Below are 18,434 nucleotides of genomic sequence, written 5' to 3'. Positions count from 1 at the left end.
TAGTAGACCTTACAATGAAATGCTGAATACAACAGGTGTTGTAGACCTTACAGTGAAATGCTGAACACAACAGGTGTAGAACTTACAAGCACTTAACCAACAATGCAGTTTTAAGAAAACACCCCCATAAAAGTAAGAGATAAGAAAACAAATGATTAAAGAGCAGCAGTAAATAACAATAGCGAGGCAAAATACAGGGGTTACCGATACAGAGTCAATGTGGAGGCTATATACAGGGTATTACGGTACAGAGTCAATGTGGAGGCTATATACAGGGTATTACGGTACAGAGTCAATGTGGAGGCTATATACAGGGTATTACGGTACAGAGTCAATGTGGAGGCTATATACAGGGGGTACCGGTACAGAGTCAATGTGGAGGCTATATACAGGGTATTACGGTACAGAGTCAATGTGGAGGCTATATACAGGGTATTACGGTACAGAGTCAATGTGGAGGCTATATACAGGGGGTACCGGTACAGAGTCAATGTGGAGGCTATATACAGGGTATTACGGTACAGAGTCAATGTGGAGGCTATATACAGGGTGTTACGGTACAGAGTCAATGAGGAGGTTATTTGAGGTAATTGAGATAATATGTACATGAGTTAGAGTTATTAAAGTGACATAATCACTACATTATTGCTACATTATCACAATTATATGCACAAAACAAATGTCATAGGCTACAGTTAGATCAAATGGAATACATATTTACCTCTAATATTTACAACAAATGGAGGTACAAGGACCTTTAAGACATGCTCCGGTACTTTAGCCAATAAGAACATGTTTTCTTTATTTTTAATCTCACACTTTGGGCTGGATGTTTCAATATGTAGCTAATTCATACATAATCACTGTCTTACCTCAAAAAGACACAAAAATCCCAAGATGGAAAACGACAATTTGTTGAAACTGTGCCGCGCCATTTTCCCTCCATTTCCCTCCACATGGGCAATTAGAGTTCTATCTAATGAGCTTCAGCCCCTCGTATTTGAGTGACAGCTAGCAAGAAGCCAGCCCAGGGTTATCCAATGAGGTTGCAGGGCGGGCCACAGCAGAGAGAGAGAGCAATGACGTGGTGAACATATGTGATGTAGTACAACATTTTCGGGGACCACTTTTGGCTTGTGAGTGTTACTATCAGCACTACTGGCTAAAAAGTAAACAAAAAGTAGCAGAGAATCTCTTTAATGAGTCTGTTGACTATAGTTTATAAATGATCGGACTGTTCCAGCTGGAACAACCAGTTTGTTGTGTGTCTTTTGTATTAAATGTTCCATCAGTTTATGTTCCACATTATAGTGTTATTATACAACATTATCTTGTCTGTCAGGAAGGGTCTTCTGTCCTGGATTCAGCCTTCTCTTCCTGGACTAAGACCTGATGTTGTTTCACCAGATGTTAAACCTCTTGTCTGTCAGGAAGGGTCTTCTGTCCTGGATTCAGCCTTCTCTTCCTGGACTAAGACCTGATGTTGTTTCACCAGATGTTAAACCTCTTGTCTGTCAGGAAGGGTCTTCTGTCCTGGATTCTGTTGTTGAAGAGTCTATAGAACATGATACATTATTACATTATTAGACAACACATCTCCATCCTCCAACAGTTGCCCCCAGCAACAGACACACCCATATGATCTCACACACACATGCTCTGCTCACTGTCACACACACCCTTACCGTACGGTGTGTATTGAAGTGTTGGTAGAGACCAGTTGGAGTATTTTGTCAGTCAGAGCATCAGTGATGTCATTGTGACTAAGGCTACGAGAGAGAGACAGAGAGACAGAGAGAGAGAGAGAGAGAGAGAGAGAGAGAGAGAGAGAGAGAGAGAGAGAGAGAGAGAGAGAGAGAGAGAGAGAGAGAGAGAGAGAGAGAGAGAGAGAGAGAGAGAGAGAGATCAGACATTTATCATGTAGTGACATACACAGTCTTGTACACATAACCTTGTGGGGACATACAATTCAAACCCTAACCCGTACCTTAAATAAAAACCTAACCCTAAACCTAACCCTAAACCTAACCCTAAACCTAACCCTAGATCCTAACCCTAAACCTAACCCTAGCTCCTAACCCTAAACCTAACACTAATTCTAACCTTAACCCTAAACTCTCTTGAAATAGCATTTGACCTTGTGGGGACCAACAAAATGTCCCCAGTTGGTCAAATTTTTGTTTGTCTCTTCTGGTCCCCAAAAGTATAGTTAAACACGTCACACACACACGTCACACACACACGTCACACACACACGTCACACACACACACACACACACACACACACACACACACACACACACACACACACACACACACACACACACACACACACAATGAAAGCCACTCACTCCAGGACTTGTACTTTATGCAGGTGTGTGATCAGGGGCTGTAGGTGGTGGTCTGTGAGTTGACAGTGGCTGAGGTCCAGTTCTGACAGACCCTCTGAGTGTTCCAGAACCAGGGCCAGAGATCCACAGGCTTTCCGGTCCAGCCTGGTCTCACTGAGGTCCAGCTCCCCATCCAGGGATCTGCACAGGGACTCTGCGTGCCTCAGCAGCCCCTCTTCAATCCCCTCACACACAAGGTCCAGCAGCTGAAGTAGCAGAGCTTTGCTGGGGCTGAGAGGACAAGAAGCAGAGACAACATCATGACACAGAGTAGGTTTAACTCCTACTGATAAACTAGTTGGTCAAATGTTTGTCTTTGTGTGTCTAACCTCAGCTTGACGATATGCAGGATGGGAAGCAGCTCCCTCAGTGCTCTGTCCTCCACCTCACAGTCTCTTAGGATGAGTTGGACCTGGTTCTGGACCAGCTGGGTGCTGTGTTGGTTCTGCTTCAGAACAGAGTTGATGGCCCTGCAGTGGTCAGTGGTCAGACACAGAGCCTTCTCCTGGTCCTGAGCTGACAGGTCCACAGAGGAGGAGCAGGAGAAGTCCAGCATGTTGTGCAGAGACCTGAGCAGCCATACTGCTGTTGGTGGTGATGATGGTGCCCCCTGCTGGATCTGAGAGATAGCACAGCACTGGAGGAAACTCAACAGTAACATCCTGTCAACACTACAGAGAGAGAAGAGAGATAAAGAGAGAAGAGAGAGAGAGAGAGACAGAGAGAGAGAGAGACTTATTTACACACCATCACACATTGAAACACTGATAAACACACTACAACTCTGTTTATCAGGTCCACTCCCAGGCGTTCCCCTTCAATTCCAACCCTAGCCGAGGTTAAGGTTAGTACATTAAACTAAGGTTAGGGTTAGAGGTTACATCAGTCAGGAAGTGGAAAGCCTCATAGTTCTATCCATTCTAGCAGGGTCAAAGAGTGCCAACTAAACCTGAGTTGGGAGACTCTCTCCAGAAGAGGCAGGATGCTCTCTATCTCCCCCGGTGGTATGGAGGTCCACAGCAGGTTGACTTTGACTTGGTGGCTGTGCTGCAGGGTAAAACACAGAGCAGTACAGTCCACTCTGTCCAGCTCTCTGCTGTTCAGGTTGATCCAATGGTCTGAAGACCTCAACAAACTGGACACACAGTCACTGTCTCTACTGTCATAGATGTGTCTGATGGAGGACTTTACAAAGCTGGAACTGGACCTGAACAAACATGGAGAATGGATTGTTGTGGTTATGTCAAGGTTTTATAAAGGATAACTCACAGAGCAACAACTGGCTGGATAGGACATTAATAATTAAAGTCTATAAATATTTAATAAAGATCTCCCACCTCTTGAATAAAAACCTAATGATATTACAGAGGATAACTCAGAACAACATGTCACTGGATACAAATAGTTATTTTATTATTTCTAGAAAGTCTGATCAGAGAAAGAAGTTCTCCCACCTCTTGAGAGTAACCCTTCCCAGAAAGGGGAGAAGATCTGAGATGTTCTTCTCTAGAAGCCTGTTCTTCCTGAGGTCCACAGTGATGTTGTGGGTTGAATGCTGCAGCAGAGAGAGAAGCACTTCCCAGTCCAGCCTGCAGGAGGTCAGGTCTCCACCAACCTTCTCCAGGAACCACTGAGTCAAGTCCTTGTCCTGAGCTTCATACAAAACTACAGTCAGATGCTGCAGAGTGTCTGAGTTCAGTCTAGGAGGTAGGAACAAACAGGCAGTCAGAAATATGAAGAAAAACACATGAATGACGTTACTATTTCTACTTTTAAAATACATCAGCTTCAGACTGACCTGAGAGAGAGAGGTCCCTGGTGACACAGCAGTGTGATGAGAGAGTGACCCTGGATCTGGAAATCAGTCAGGTCCAGACACTGAACCCTCCAGAGTCTCAGCAGGGACGCCACACTACTCAGAGCCCTGGATAACACTCTCTCTGGTGGCTGGCTGCTCTTTAGGACCAGGGAGAGTTCTGGGACAGTCAGTGGAGTAGAACCTCTCCCTGTCCTCCTAACCAGTCTGGACAGTTTCACTGCCATACCCACACTCAGCCTGGAATGAAAAGACAAAACTCAAGTCACTTGAAACAGAGAAGTCTTGTCAGATAAAATGATCAGTAAGGAAAATCAACTATTCAATAGACCTGTAAAAGCTGTCTTACTGAACATACCTGAGCTTGTGGAGCTTTGACTCATGTCTCAAAAGAAGTGCGGCTCCTTTGAGAGAGATCTTGCTGGGGGTGAGAGTGAGGTCCACTCTGGAGGCACAGAGACCCAGGACTCTCCCCACAGACCTGCAGGTTTTCCTGGGTAACTCTCCTCCCAGTGACAGGGTGGAGCCCAAGGCCTGGAGGAGAGAGGCCAACTGCTGGTCCTCTTCTCTGGACCTCACAGGGATGGATTCACACACAGTCTGGAAGAACCTGTCATCATCACAGCTGAAACAGCAAAACATGGAGGACATCAAATCAGACATTTAGGAGACACTGTAGTCCAGAAGTATTGGGACAGAGACACATGTCTTGTTGTTTTGTCTCTGTACTCCAGAAGTATCTAAATGATACAATGACTATGAGGTTAAAGGTCAGACTGTCAGCTTTAATCTGAAGGTATTTTCATCCAAATCAGGTGAACTGTTTAGAAATTACAGCACTTTTTGTACATACAGTGTCCTCCATTAGTATTCAATCCCCTGAGACTTTTAGACATGTTATTGTGTGGAATTCAAATGGATTGAATCTATTCAAAATACTCTGAAATGTCAAAGTAAAAAAAGACTAATATCACTAATACAGAAACATGTTTTGACTGTAATATCAAAATGTCAAAGTTAAAGATTAATGAAAAATAAAACACTAATATCCTGAGAAACATGTTTTGAAAAAAATTCACGATCATTATTCAGGATTCATTCAGGATCATGGTTATCTGTAACCATGGTAGCGTCCACATTCATGTAGAAGTGTTCAGAAACATATTCTATTCTTATTTACTATAAAAGTGACTCCAAAATGACACAATACATTATTTACCATTCATTTTCTATTGGGCACAAAATAATCTGAAACAACCAAAACAAACAGCAAAATGCATCCAACTAGTTTGTAGAATCACAAACTTGATGTCGTCAGTGCTATGAATATAGAAGAAGAATTATGGAAGAATTAAACCTGGTTAAAGCTTCTCTAGTGTCCGTGAGTTATTTACTCTGAGAAATAAGAACCTAACACCTCACTGTCACAGAGAAAGTTCCATAATATGCATTTGGTTTTATAGATTAGATATTCTGCGTATAAATGTATATGGAAAAATTCACAATATCTAGGTAACATTTGGTAATGCAACATTTGTTATTTCAGGGAATCTGAGTATAAATGTTACCAGATTCAATAACATTTGAAGATTCATATGACAATGTCTTAAAAAAGACAATGACTGCAGAAAGCTACAAGCATCCTCTCTAAAGGGAAATACAGGGACAGACAACTACAATCCCTGAAATGTACTGATCCAACTCACCTCAGCTGTGAGATGTAGGACAGACACTGAAGGAAACTCCTCACTTCACTCTCTTCATTTGACCAGCCCTTCAGCTCAACTGGTTTCTTCTCTGGTTGGAGTTTCAGCACTTCTAGGAGGAGGGAGGCCTTTCTCTCTGAGAGGTCTAAATACCAGACTGCAAAGTAAATTGTAGAATAAAATTGTCACGTTCCTGACCTTATTTCCTTTGTTTAGTCTTTTTTTAGTTGGTCAGGACGTGAGCTGGGTGGGTATATTCTATGTTATGTGTTTCATTGGTTTAGGGTTGTCTAATTGGCCTGATATGGTTCTCAATCAGAGGCAGGTGTTTTACGTTGTCTCTGATTGGGAACCATATTAAGGTAGGCTGTTCTCACTGTTTGTTTGTGGGTGATTGTTCCTGTTTCGTGCGTTATTTGTGTTTTATATATTCTCAAGTTCAGGACTGTAGCGTCGTTGGGTTTTGTTTATTGTTTTGTTCGTCTTAAAAAAGTATTCAAATAAATATGGATACATACCACGCTGCGATTTGGTCCTCCTCTCCTTCAACCAACGACGAGAGTCGTTACAAAAATCACTACAGTATGTAGAAAGTTTCAATGATAGACATGTCTCTATGTAACACCAGTAATGATGTTATATTAATATATTAATAATGTTTTTTTAGCGGAAAATACTAGTTTTCAGAGGGAATTTTCACCCTCAGAAATGTGTGATCCATTTTAGAAGCGCATTATCACACTTCACACCACTGAGGTGCGGTATTTCCCTGGCCACGCACAGTTTGTCCTATTGTTAATGCTTACATAATAAAGCATACAGTATAAAGATACATTTAGTCATAGCAGACGCTCTTATCCAGAGCGACTTACAGGAGCAATAAGGGCTAATTACATTGACACATTTTTCACCTTATCAGCTCGGGGATTCGAACTCGCAACCTTTCGGTTACTGGTCCAATGCTCACTGGTCCAACGCTCTTAACCTAGGCTACTGCAAAATGTCTTCTACAACAAAAACTAACAATGGGTTTGGACTAGAGGTCGACCGATTAATCGGAATGGCCGACTAATTAGGGCCGATTTCAAGTTTTCATGACAATCGGAAATCGGTACTTTTGGACACTGATTTTGACGATTTTCTTATATATATATTTTTTTTTACACCTTTATTTAACTAGGCAAGTCAGTTAAGAACACATTCTTATTTTCAATGACGGCCTAGGAGCGGTGGGTTAACTGCCTTGTTCAGGGGCGGAACTGTCACGATCGTGTTGACGTGAAAGAGAGGACCAAGGCGCAACATGACTTGAATACATCTTCTTTAATTATAACGACGAAGATGAACACGTAACACTTAACACACTAACCAAACAACAAACGATCGTGAAACCTAAAACGCAAGTGCACACACAAACTACTTACGTCGACATATACATATACAATGACCCACAACAGCTAAAAGCCTATGGCAGCCTTAAATATGGTTCCCAATTAGAGACAACAGAAACCAGCTGTCTCTAATTGAGAACCCATTCAGGCCACCATAGACTTTCCTAGAAAACTACACACACCCATAGACACAGCTAGATACATACACTCAACACAAACCCATACACTACAACCAACACCCCGCTCTACCATATAATACCCCAAAATACACACATAACCCATGTCACACCCTGACCTAACTAAAATAATAAATAAAACAAATAATACTAAGACCAGGGCGTGACAGGAACGACAGATTTTCACGTTGTCAGCTCGGGGGATTCAATCTTGCAACCTTACAGTTAACTAGTTCAACGCTCTAACCACCTGCCTCTCGTTGCACTCCACAAGGAGACTGCCTGTTACGCGAAAGTAGTAAGCCAAGGTAAGTTGCTAGCTAGCATTAAACTTATCTTATAAAAAACAATCAATCAATCATAATCACTAGTTAACTACACATGGTTGATGATATTACTAGATATTATCTAGCGTGTCCTGCGTTGCATATAATCTGACTGAGCATACAAGCATACAAGTATCTAAGTATCTGACTGAGCGGTGGTAGGCAGAAGCAGGCGCGCACATTCATTCAAACAGCACTCTCGTGTGTTTTGCCAGCAGCTCTTCGTTGTGCGTCAAGCATTGCGCTGTTTATGACTTCAAGCCTATCAACTCCCGAGATGAGGCTGGTGTAACCGAAGTGAAATGGCTAGCTAGTTAGTGCACGCTAATAGCGTTTCAAATGTCACTCGCTCTGAGCCTTGGAGTGGTTGTTCCCCTTGCTCTGCATGGGTAACGCTGCTTCGAGGGTGGCTGTTGTCGTTGTGTTGCTGGTTCGAGCCCAGGGAGGAGCGAGGAGAGGGACGGAAGCTATACTGTTACACTGGCAATACTAAAGTGCCTATAAGAACATCCAATAGTCAAAGTTTAATGAAATACAAATGGTATAGAGGGAAATAGTCCTATAATTCCTATAATAACTACAACCTAAAACTTCTTACCTGGGAATATTGAAGACTCATGTTAAAAGGAACCACCAGCTTTAATATGTTCTGAGCAAGGAACTTAAACGTTAGCTTTCTTACATGGCACATATTGCACTTTTACTTTCTTCTCCAACACTTTGTTTTTCCATTATTTAAACCAAATTGAACATGTTTCATTATTTATTTGAGGCTAAATTGATTTTATTGATGTATTATATTAAGTTAAAATAAGTGTTCATTCAGTATTGTTGTAATTGTCATTATTACAAATAAATAAAATAAAAAATCGTCCGATTAATCGGTATCGGCTTTTTTGGTCCTCCAATAATCGGTATCGGTATCGGTGTTGAAAAATCATAATCAGTTGACCTCTAGTTTGGACTATGTGGCAGAGGTTCCCAAACGTTGTAGTGAGAATTGGACCAAATATTTATCATAGATAGACTTTTGTTCAAAAGTTATGAATTAAAATGTTATTAACATGCATATCAAGTTAGATTGACTTGATGTAGCTTACCATTGACTGGGACATCTGTCTCTCTGGTGGTTTCACTGGTGTCTCCTTCTCCATAGACAGCTGACACTCTGACTCTGTAGCAGGTACTGCGGTTTGGAGTTATGATGCATTTACATTCAGGTCCCTCTGTTACCATGGTAGACCAGCCCTCCAGTCCTGCCTCTTTATAGTCTACTTTGTAGTGGAGTACAGAGGCACCGTCTTCAGACTCAGGCTGGAGCCAAGTCACTTCGACGGTTTCCTTTGTTTTGTTCAGCAGCCGGCTCACAAACAGCTGTTCAGGTGGGGATCTCAGGGTCATGACCTCGATGACCTTGCTGAAGTCACTCATACCAGAGTGTTCTATAACAGAGTACCTGATCTGGTACAGTGCGAACGGTTTCAAACGTGGCACCAGACAGGTTTCTGCAGGAGCCAGGGTGTCTACTACATTCCATGGCCGTTTGCTAACCTTGCTAACACCAGTAGTCATGACTCTGTACTCTACTCTGTACCTCTCAGGTCTTCTGATGGTTGACCTTGGAAACTTCAGGAGGACACAGCTCTGTTTTACCTCTGCTACCTGGAATGTATCAGGTTTTAATCCCAGCTGGAAGTTGGTGGTGATGAGACTGCCTTGTTGATACAGACGAATGGAGGATCCAGGAACACTGATATCTGGTATAACTGCTGCTATGAACTTGATGTTCTCTCCATCTCTGCTGTCTTCATAGGATTTGATGAACAAGCGAAGGGCAGACTGTATTTTCTGAGTTAAATCTGGAGGTTTGAATGGTTGCTGTGTCTCCTGCTGTCCAGTGAGATCAGATTGGTTCATGGTGTTCTCTTGGACAGAGTGTATGTAATGCTTCAAAGTAGAGAGGAATGGATCTTCATCCTCCAGGGAGGTCAGAGTGAAACACAGCAGCCTGTCCTTTGAGGATCTGAGGACACCGCCCAGCTCTTCCTGGGATTTCATTATGGGGATGTTTCTTGTTTTACAGACATTCAGAGCCTTCACCTCTGCTGCCTTGTTGTTTAGCCACAGCTGTATAGACTGAAGACAGAACGGAGACTGGTCATGGTTCTGGAGAATGTCTCTCAGTCTGTTTTCATCCACCCCTTCACTCTCTCTCATGGCCTTTACTGCCATGGCCAGCTCTCTCTTAAACTCAGACTGGTACTTCTGCAGAAGCTCTGATAATCTAGACAGTTTATACTTCAGATCAGGAAACCATTTCATCACACAACCATTGGTGACGTCTGTCATCTCCTGGCATCTCATGGTGACCTGCCTCAGATGGTCCAGCACACCCTCTGCCTTTGTGAAATATCGGAGCGTGATTTCAACTGAATTGTCCAGATTCTTCAGAGGATAGAGCCATGCGTACAGAGGCACTGCTTTCTCTCCTTGCTGTCCAAGGTGCTTCGGGAGAGTTTCATAGACTTGCAGAGCTCTGTCACACGTCATGGAGCCATTGATATGGTCTACATCACTGTAGAGAGTACACTGATACAACGAACTGTTCAGTTTCTCAGTGTCACTCAAGCTGGAAAAGATCTGATCTGCACTGAAGGTGGGCATCATCTTCTTCACAACACTGTGCATATCTGCCTCTCCTGCACCACTGTGTTGTCTGCTGATGTGTTTGCTGTCAAAGATAAAGAATGCTTGAGCTCCATAGAGAACAGCCATGACCACATGAGTTGCCTTTAGCTGTGTTCTGTCTGTCTCCTCCTGAAGCACGTTGTGACTGAGCATGTCCAGTCTGGTAGTGGTTCTGTACTGTAGAGTGACCCGGTCCTGCAGTGTGGACTGAACAGGATGTTTCAGGTATCCAGCAGCACCACCAACCTCCACCAGTCCAGACAGGACACTGGCTCTGAGAGGAGTGGTCACATCCAGAGCCCTGAATCTGTCCTGTAAGGAGTCTCCTTCAATACACTTCACCTCTGTGAGAGGCCGAGGGAGGGACAGCTGCATGGAAGCTATTGTACTGTTATCCCAAAGACTGACATCTAAGGAGATAAAACGATATTACATTCCCTGCAGAACTTCCCAATATATGATAATACATATTTCACAATATGAACTACTCACAAGACAAACTATAAAGTCCAGCACTCAACAAAATGGATACCTTTGCTAGCCCAGCGCTGACGCAGGCCATGCTTTTAAACATTAGATAAAACAGCTGTCTTTAAACTATGCACTCTACACACATACCTGAGCAAAACAATAACTACATCCACAACACTTTGAAGTCTTTAAAACTGGAAAACGCACATGGGTACCTGAACAAAATGAGTCATTGCGGCAGTCATACAGCATCCCGAGATCTAAAGGACGACCGAGGGCAGCCACCACAACACTGTCTGCTGTCCAGTCTGACAATCACAGGAAACACATCATAACATGTTGTAGTACAGGTCATTAAAGGTAGACATTCAGCAGCAGTAATATAACTCACCTTTGGTAAGAACAGCCTTATGTTGTAGTACAGGTCATTAAAGGTCAGCAGCAGTAATATAACTCACCTTCAGTCAGGCCTCTGCAGAAATGCTTGGCAGGATTGTTCAGCTCAATGTTAGCGTTCTTGACGTTCTGAGGAACACATGTCATCACTTGAAGTTACTCAACAAAGGATAGTGGGAGATACCAGTTCAATAAAATACAGAAAAGTGTTGTTAAACTGGTAAGAACAGACGGAGATAGTTGAGAGTTGACAGGAAAGTTAGGAGGAAAGTGTATCAAAGTAGCAGTGCTACCTGTTACAACAGGCAAAAAAATAGTTTTTAAGATGCTTATATATATAAATATACATCTATCCTGGTTATTAGTTTCATCTGTTAAGGTAGCTACCAGTACTGTCTAGAAGGCAAAGTATTGTTAAGGTAACTACCAGTACTGTCTAGAAGGTAAAGTATTGTTAAGGTAGCTACCAGAACTGTCTGTCTAGAAGGTAAAGTATTGTTAAGGTAGCTACCAGTACTGTCTGTCTAGAAGGTAAAGTATTGTTAAGGTAGCTACCAGTACAGTCTAGAAGGTAAAGTATTGTTAAGGTAGTATTGTTAAGGTAGCTACCAGTACTGTCTGTCTAGAAGGTAAAGTATTGTTAAGGTAGCTACCAGTACTGTCTGTCTAGAAGGTAAAGTATTGTTAAGGTAGCTACCAGTACTGTCTAGAAGGTAAAGTATTGTTAAGGTAGCTACCAGTACTGTCTGTCTAGAAAGTAAAGTATTGTTAAGGTAGCTACCAGTACTGTCTGTCTAGAAGGTAAAGTATTGTTAAGGTAGCTACCAGCACTGTCTGTCTAGAAGGTAAAGTATTGTTAAGGTAGCTACCAGTACGGTCTAGAAGGTAAAGTATTGTTAAGGTAGCTACCAGTACTGTCTGTCTAGAAGGTAAAGTATTGTTAAGGTAGCTACCAGTACTGTCTAGAAGGTAAAGTATTGTTAAGGTAGCTACCAGTACTGTCTAGAAGGTAAAGTATTGTTAAGGTAGCTACCAGTACTGTCTGTCTAGAAGGTAAAGTATTGTTAAGGTAGCTACCAGTACTGTCTAGAAGGTAAAGTATTGTTAAGGTAGCTACCAGTACTGTCTGTCTAGAAGGTAAAGTATTGTTAAGGTAGCTACCAGTACTGTCTAGAAGGTAAAGTATTGTTAAGGTAGCTACCAGTACTGCCTGTCTAGAAGGTAAAGTATTGTTAAGGTAGCTACCAGTACTGTATTCCAGAAGGTAAAGTATTGTTAAAGTAACTACCAGTACTGTATTCCAGAAGGTAAAGTATTGACAGTAAATGGTACCTGTTCAGAGTTGTCAGCAGGAAGCTCCTCTGTATTATGTTGTAGAATCATGATCTCTCTCTGGAGTCTAGCTTCCAGCCTGGAGGCAATCTGTTCCTCCTGAGTTGTGGTGTTTTCCTTGATAGACAATTACAGCCAACACATAAGTATTATATTAAACTAAGACTTACTGAAAGGCAAAAAGGCACATTTAACTAAAAGGGAATCAAATGTACAACTGAAACATCCCACTTCTTAACCCACTGCCTTACAATGTTTAATATACTGACCAATGACCTGGTGGCAAGAAGAAACTAGACACACCCACCTCTTCAGTATCTACCACACACTGGTCCAGACTATAGTCACACCCACCTCTTCAGTATCTACCACACACTAGTCCAGACTATAGACACACCCACCTCTTCAGTATCTACCACACACTAGTCCAGACTATAGACACACCCACCTCTACACTATCTACCACACACTAGTCCAGACTATAGACACACCCACCTCTACACTATCTACCACACACTAGTCCAGACTATAGACACACCCACCTCTACAGTATCTACCACACACTAGTCCAGACTATAGACACACCCACCTCTTCAGTATCTACCACACACTAGTCCAGACTATAGACACACCCACCTCTACAGTATCTACCACACACTAGTCCAGACTATAGACACACCCACCTCTTCAGTGTCTCTCTCATTCTTTATGACATCATGGTTTCTGTGGTCCTGCAAGGCACACAGCAGACAAACAGAAACCTGGTCTGTCTTACAGAAGACCTCCAGAGCTCTGTGGTGCAGCTGGCACAGTTTCTGCTCCAGGTTTCCAGACACCTCCACCAGGGTGTGTCTCTGCAGAGCTGCTACGGTGTAGTGATGTCTTACATGACTCTCACAGTAGGAGGCAGTGCAGGTCAGACAGGACTTCACAGCTTTGAGCTGTTTCTCAGTGCAGAGATCACAGGCCACATCTCCAGGTCCAGCGTAGCAGTGCTTGGGAAGAGCAGGGACCTTGAACCCTGCCTGGTGGAGTTTCTCAATCACCTTCTCCAAGGCTGAGTTAGTGAGGAGGTCAGGACGTGTTCTGAATCTCTTTCTGCACTGGGGGCAGTCGTAGTCTCCTGTCTGGTCAGGCTGGTTCCAGTGGGTCTCAATGCACTGTCTGCAGTAACTGTGTCCACAGGGGATGGAGACTGGCTCTTTGAGAACCTCTGTACACACTGAACATCTGAAGTGGTCCTCTGTCAGTAGACTGGCTGTCAGCTCACTGTACACAAAGTGGTAGAGAAATGTGGTTGCTGTTTTAAAGACTATTATACAGGGGCTAACCTACAAGATGTACAGGAATGTGGAAACTGTTTTAAAGACTATTATACAGGAGCTAACCTACAAGATGTACAGGAATGTAGAAGCTGTTTTAAAGACCATTATACAGGAGCTAACCTACAAGATTTACAGGAATGTGGAAGCTGTTTTATGGACTCGCTATTATACAGGAGCTAACCTACAAGATGTACAGGAATGTGGAAACTGTTTTAAAGACTATTATACAGGAGCTAACCTACAAGATGTACAGGAATGTGGAAACTGTTTTAAAGACTATTATACAGGGGCTAACCTACAAGATGTACAGGAATGTGGAAGCTGTTTTAAAGACTATTATACAGGAGCTAACCTACAAGATGTACAGGAATGGGGAAGCTGTTTTAAAGACTATTATACAGGAGCTAACCTACAAGATTTACAGGAATGTGGTTGCTGTTTTAAAGACTATTATACAGGGGCTAACCTACAAGATGTACAGGAATGTGGAAACTGTTTTAAAGACTATTATACAGGAGCTAACCTACAAGATGTACAGGAATGTAGAAGCTGTTTTAAAGACTATTATACAGGAGCTAACCTACAAGATGTACAGGAATGTAGAAGCTGTTTTAAAGACTATTATACAGGAGCTAACCTACAAGATGTACAGGAATGTAGAAGCTGTTTTAAAGACTATTATACAGGAGCTAACTTACAAGATGTACAGGAATGTAGAAGCTGTTTTAAAGACTATTATACAGGAGCTAACTTACAAGATGTACAGGAATGTAGAAGCTGTTTTAAAGACTATTATACAGGAGCTAACCTACAAGATGTACAGGAATGTGGAAACTGTTTTAAAGACTATTATACAGGAGCTAACCTACAAGATGTACAGGAATGTGGAAACTGTTTTAAAGACTATTATACAGGATCTAACCTACTAGATTTACAGGAATGTGGAAACTGTTTTAAAGACTATAATACAGGAGCTAACCTACAAGATGTACAGGAATGTGGAAGCTGTTTTAAAGACTATTATACAGGAGCTAACCTACAAGATGTACAGGAATGTGGAAACTGTTTTAAAGACTATAATACAGGAGCTAACCTACAAGATGTACAGGAATGTGGAAGCTGTTTTAAAGACTATTATACAGGAGCTAACCTACAAGATGTACAGGAATGGGGAAGCTGTTTTAAAGACTATTATACAGGAGCTAACTTACAAGATGTACAGGAATGTAGAAGCTGTTTTAAAGACTATTATACAGGAGCTAACTTACAAGATGTACAGGAATGTAGAAGCTGTTTTAAAGACTATTATACAGGAGCTAACCTACAAGATGTACAGGAATGTAGAAGCTGTTTTAAAGACTATTATACAGGAGCTAACCTACAAGATGTACAGGAATGTAGAAGCTGTTTTATGGACTCACTATTATACAGGAGCTAACCTACTAGATGTACAGGAATGGGGAAGCTGTTTTAAAGACTATTATACAGGAGCTAACCTACTAGATGTACAGGAATGGGGAAGCTGTTTTAAAGACTATTATACAGGAGCTAACCTACAAGATGTACAGGAATGTAGAAGCTGTTTTAAAGACTATTATACAGGAGCTAACTTACAAGATGTACAGGAATGTAGAAGCTGTTTTAAAGACTATTATACAGGAGCTAACTTACAAGATGTACAGGAATGTAGAAGCTGTTTTAAAGACTATTATACAGGAGCTAACCTACAAGATGTACAGGAATGTAGAAGCTGTTTTAAAGACTATTATACAGGAGCTAACCTACTAGATGTACAGGAATGGGGAAGCTGTTTTAAAGACTATTATACAGGAGCTAACCTACAAGATGTACAGGAATGGGGAAGCTGTTTTAAAGACTATTATACAGGAGCTAACCTACTAGATGTACAGGAATGGGGAAGCTGTTTTAAAGACTATAATACAGGAGCTAACCTACAAGATGTACAGGAATGTAGAAGCTGTTTTAAAGACTATTATACAGGGGCTAACCTACAAGATGTACAGGAATGGGGAAGCTGTTTTAAAGACTATTATACAGGAGCTAACCTACAAGATGTACAGGAATGTAGAAGCTGTTTTAAAGACTATTATACAGGAGCTAACCTACAAGATGTACAGGAATGTAGAAGCTGTTTTATGGACTCACTATTATACAGGAGCTAACCTACTAGATGTACAGGAATGGGGAAGCTGTTTTAAAGACTATTATACAGGAGCTAACCTACTAGATGTACAGGAATGGGGAAGCTGTTTTAAAGACTATTATACAGGGGCTAACCTACAAGATGTACAGGAATGTGGAAACTGTTTTAAAGACTATTATACAGGAGCTAACCTACAAGATGTACAGGAATGTAGAAGCTGTTTTAAGGACTGAATATACAGGGGCTAACCTACAAGATTTACAGGAATGTGGCAGCTGTTTTAAAGACTATAATACAGGATCTAACCTACAAGATTTACAGGAATGGGGAAACTGTTTTAAAGACTATTATACAGGGGCTAACCTACAAGATGTACAGGAATGTAGAAACTGTTTTAAAGACTATTATACAGGGGCTAACCTACAAGATGTACAGGAATGTGGAAACTGTTTTAAAGACTATTATACAGGAGCTAACCTACAAGATGTACAGGAATGGGGAAACTGTTTTAAAGACTATTATACAGGGGCTAACCTACAAGATGTACAGGAATGTGGAAACTGTTTTAAAGACTATTATACAGGAGCTAACCTACAAGATGTACAGGAATGGGGAAACTGTTTTAAAGACTATTATACAGGAGCTAACCTACAAGATGTACAGGAATGGGGAAGCTGTTTTAAAGACTATTATACAGGAGCTAACCTACAAGATGTACAGGAATGGGGAAACTGTTTTAAAGACTATTATACAGGGGCTAACCTACAAGATGTACAGGAATGTGGAAACTGTTTTAAAGACTATTATACAGGAGCTAACCTACAAGATGTACAGGAATGGGGAAACTGTTTTAAAGACTATTATACAGGAGCTAACCTACAAGATGTACAGGAATGGGGAAGCTGTTTTAAAGACTATTATACAGGAGCTAACCTACAAGATGTACAGGAATGGGGAAGCTGTTTTAAAGACTATTATACAGGAGCTAACCTACAAGATGTACAGGAATGGGGAAGCTGTTTTAAAGACTATTATACAGGAGCTAACCTACTAGATTTACAGGAATGTGGAAACTGTTTTAAAGACTATTATACAGGGGCTAACCTACAAGATGTACAGGAATGGGGAAGCTGTTTTAAAGACTATTATACAGGAGCTAACCTACACGATGTACAGGAATGGGGAAACTGTTTTAAAGACTATTATACAGGAGCTAACCTACAAGATGTACAGGAATGGGGAAACTGTTTTAAAGACTATTATACAGGAGCTAACCTACTAGATGTACAGGAATGTGGAAGCTGTTTTAAAGACTATTATACAGGAGCTAACCTACTAGATGTACAGGAATGTGGAAGCTGTTTTAAAGACTATTATACAGGAGCTAACCTACTAGATGTACAGGAATGTGGAAGCTGTTTTAAAGACTATTATACAGGGGCTAACCTACAAGATGTACAGGAATGTGGAAACTGTTTTAAAGACTATTATACAGGGGCTAACCTACAAGATGTACAGGAATGTGGAAGCTGTTTTAAAGACTATTATACAGGAGCTAACCTACACGATGTACAGGAATGTGGAAGCTGTTTTAAAGACTATTATACAGGAGCTAACCTACAAGATGTACAGGAATGGGGAAACTGTTTTAAAGACTATTATACAGGGGCTAACCTACAAGATGTACAGGAATGTGGAAGCTGTTTTAAAGACTATTATACAGGAGCTAACCTACAAGATGTACAGGAATGGGGAAACTGTTTTAAAGACTATTATACAGGAGCTAACCTACACGATGTACAGGAATGGGGAAGCTGTTTTAAAGACTATTATACAGGAGCTAACCTACAAGATGTACAGGAATGTGGAAACTGTTTTAAAGACTATTATACAGGATCTAACCTACTAGATTTACAGGAATGTGGAAACTGTTTTTCACTTACCTGGCATCTTTTCCAAACATAATGGGCCTGTCCATGGACCAATCACTCTTCATGGACAGACACGGAGACCCCACCCTCTCCTGTTTTACACTGTGGAAACATCAAGGGGGGTGTTGTCAGTGTGTGAATTTGCAGAATTTAATAACTATCCATCTTTCATGTTTGTTTTGTGTTTCTGTCCATTTAGAAATATCAAAATATTTATGTTTCTAAATGGACAGAAACATAAATATTTTGTTATTTCTATTTGACAATGATTTCACATGATGCCTATTTCATATGATATGCCTAAATACTCATAACCACTAGG

At 41.3% G+C, this 18,434-nt stretch overlaps 3 protein-coding genes across 4 annotated transcripts; all 3 read right to left on the bottom strand.

Annotated features, from left to right (window-relative positions):
• Positions 1-801: 801 nt before the first annotated feature.
• LOC120042761 lies at positions 802-9,735 on the bottom strand. Of its 2 annotated transcripts, XM_038987562.1 has the most exons (11): positions 8,906-9,735; positions 5,913-6,069; positions 4,565-4,831; positions 4,189-4,446; positions 3,845-4,090; positions 3,340-3,597; positions 2,720-3,061; positions 2,352-2,621; positions 1,686-1,769; positions 1,493-1,555; positions 802-1,404 (listed from the first exon to the last, which is right to left on the bottom strand). In XM_038987562.1, exons 1-11 carry the CDS (start codon positions 9,720-9,722, stop codon positions 1,401-1,403), a joined length of 2,766 nt encoding a protein of 921 aa, XP_038843490.1. In that variant the 5' UTR covers positions 9,723-9,735; the 3' UTR covers positions 802-1,400. The 2 variants fall into 2 exon arrangements, with proteins under 2 accessions (XP_038843490.1, XP_038843491.1); XM_038987563.1 differs by having other exon boundaries at positions 802-1,555; positions 3,340-3,591.
• Positions 9,736-9,746: 11 nt separating this feature from the next.
• LOC120042756 (stonustoxin subunit beta-like) lies at positions 9,747-13,098 on the bottom strand (the record flags this gene model as incomplete). The annotated part of the gene is made up of 5 exons (XM_038987556.1): positions 13,094-13,098; positions 12,693-12,809; positions 11,423-11,489; positions 11,180-11,272; positions 9,747-10,903 (listed from the first exon to the last, which is right to left on the bottom strand). Coding segments are annotated over exons 2-5 (1,368 nt in total), but the record flags the coding sequence as incomplete, so codon positions are not given.
• LOC120042765 (E3 ubiquitin/ISG15 ligase TRIM25-like) lies at positions 13,003-18,271 on the bottom strand. The gene is made up of 2 exons (XM_038987566.1): positions 18,125-18,271; positions 13,003-13,961 (listed from the first exon to the last, which is right to left on the bottom strand). Exons 1-2 carry the CDS (start codon positions 18,175-18,177, stop codon positions 13,340-13,342), a joined length of 675 nt encoding a protein of 224 aa, XP_038843494.1. The 5' UTR covers positions 18,178-18,271; the 3' UTR covers positions 13,003-13,339.
• Between the last annotated feature and the right edge of the window lie 163 nt (positions 18,272-18,434).

Source organism: Salvelinus namaycush, unplaced genomic scaffold (genome assembly GCF_016432855.1).
Source record: "Salvelinus namaycush isolate Seneca unplaced genomic scaffold, SaNama_1.0 Scaffold77, whole genome shotgun sequence".
Classification (NCBI taxonomy): domain Eukaryota; kingdom Metazoa; phylum Chordata; class Actinopteri; order Salmoniformes; family Salmonidae; genus Salvelinus; species Salvelinus namaycush.
Note: the sequence above shows the minus strand (reverse complement) of the source record. Positions and strands in the feature narration are given on the sequence as shown.

Bases quoted from the DNA above. Each gene is read 5' to 3' on its own strand.
- LOC120042761 (XM_038987562.1), bottom strand. From the start codon at position 9,722: ATGAACCAATCTGATCTCACTGGACAGCAGGAGACACAGCAACCATTC. The intron at 4,447-4,564 runs GTATGTTCAGTA...TTTTCATTCCAG, and splicing joins TCAAAGCTCCACAAGCTCAG to GCTGAGTGTGGGTATGGCAG. The intron at 2,622-2,719 runs GTTAGACACACA...TTGTCCTCTCAG, and splicing joins CTGCATATCGTCAAGCTGAG to CCCCAGCAAAGCTCTGCTAC.
- LOC120042765 (XM_038987566.1), bottom strand. From the start codon at position 18,177: ATGAAGAGTGATTGGTCCATGGACAGGCCCATTATGTTTGGAAAAGAT. The intron at 13,962-18,124 runs GTAAGTGAAAAA...CTTTGTGTACAG, and splicing joins ATGTTTGGAAAAGATGCCAG to TGAGCTGACAGCCAGTCTAC.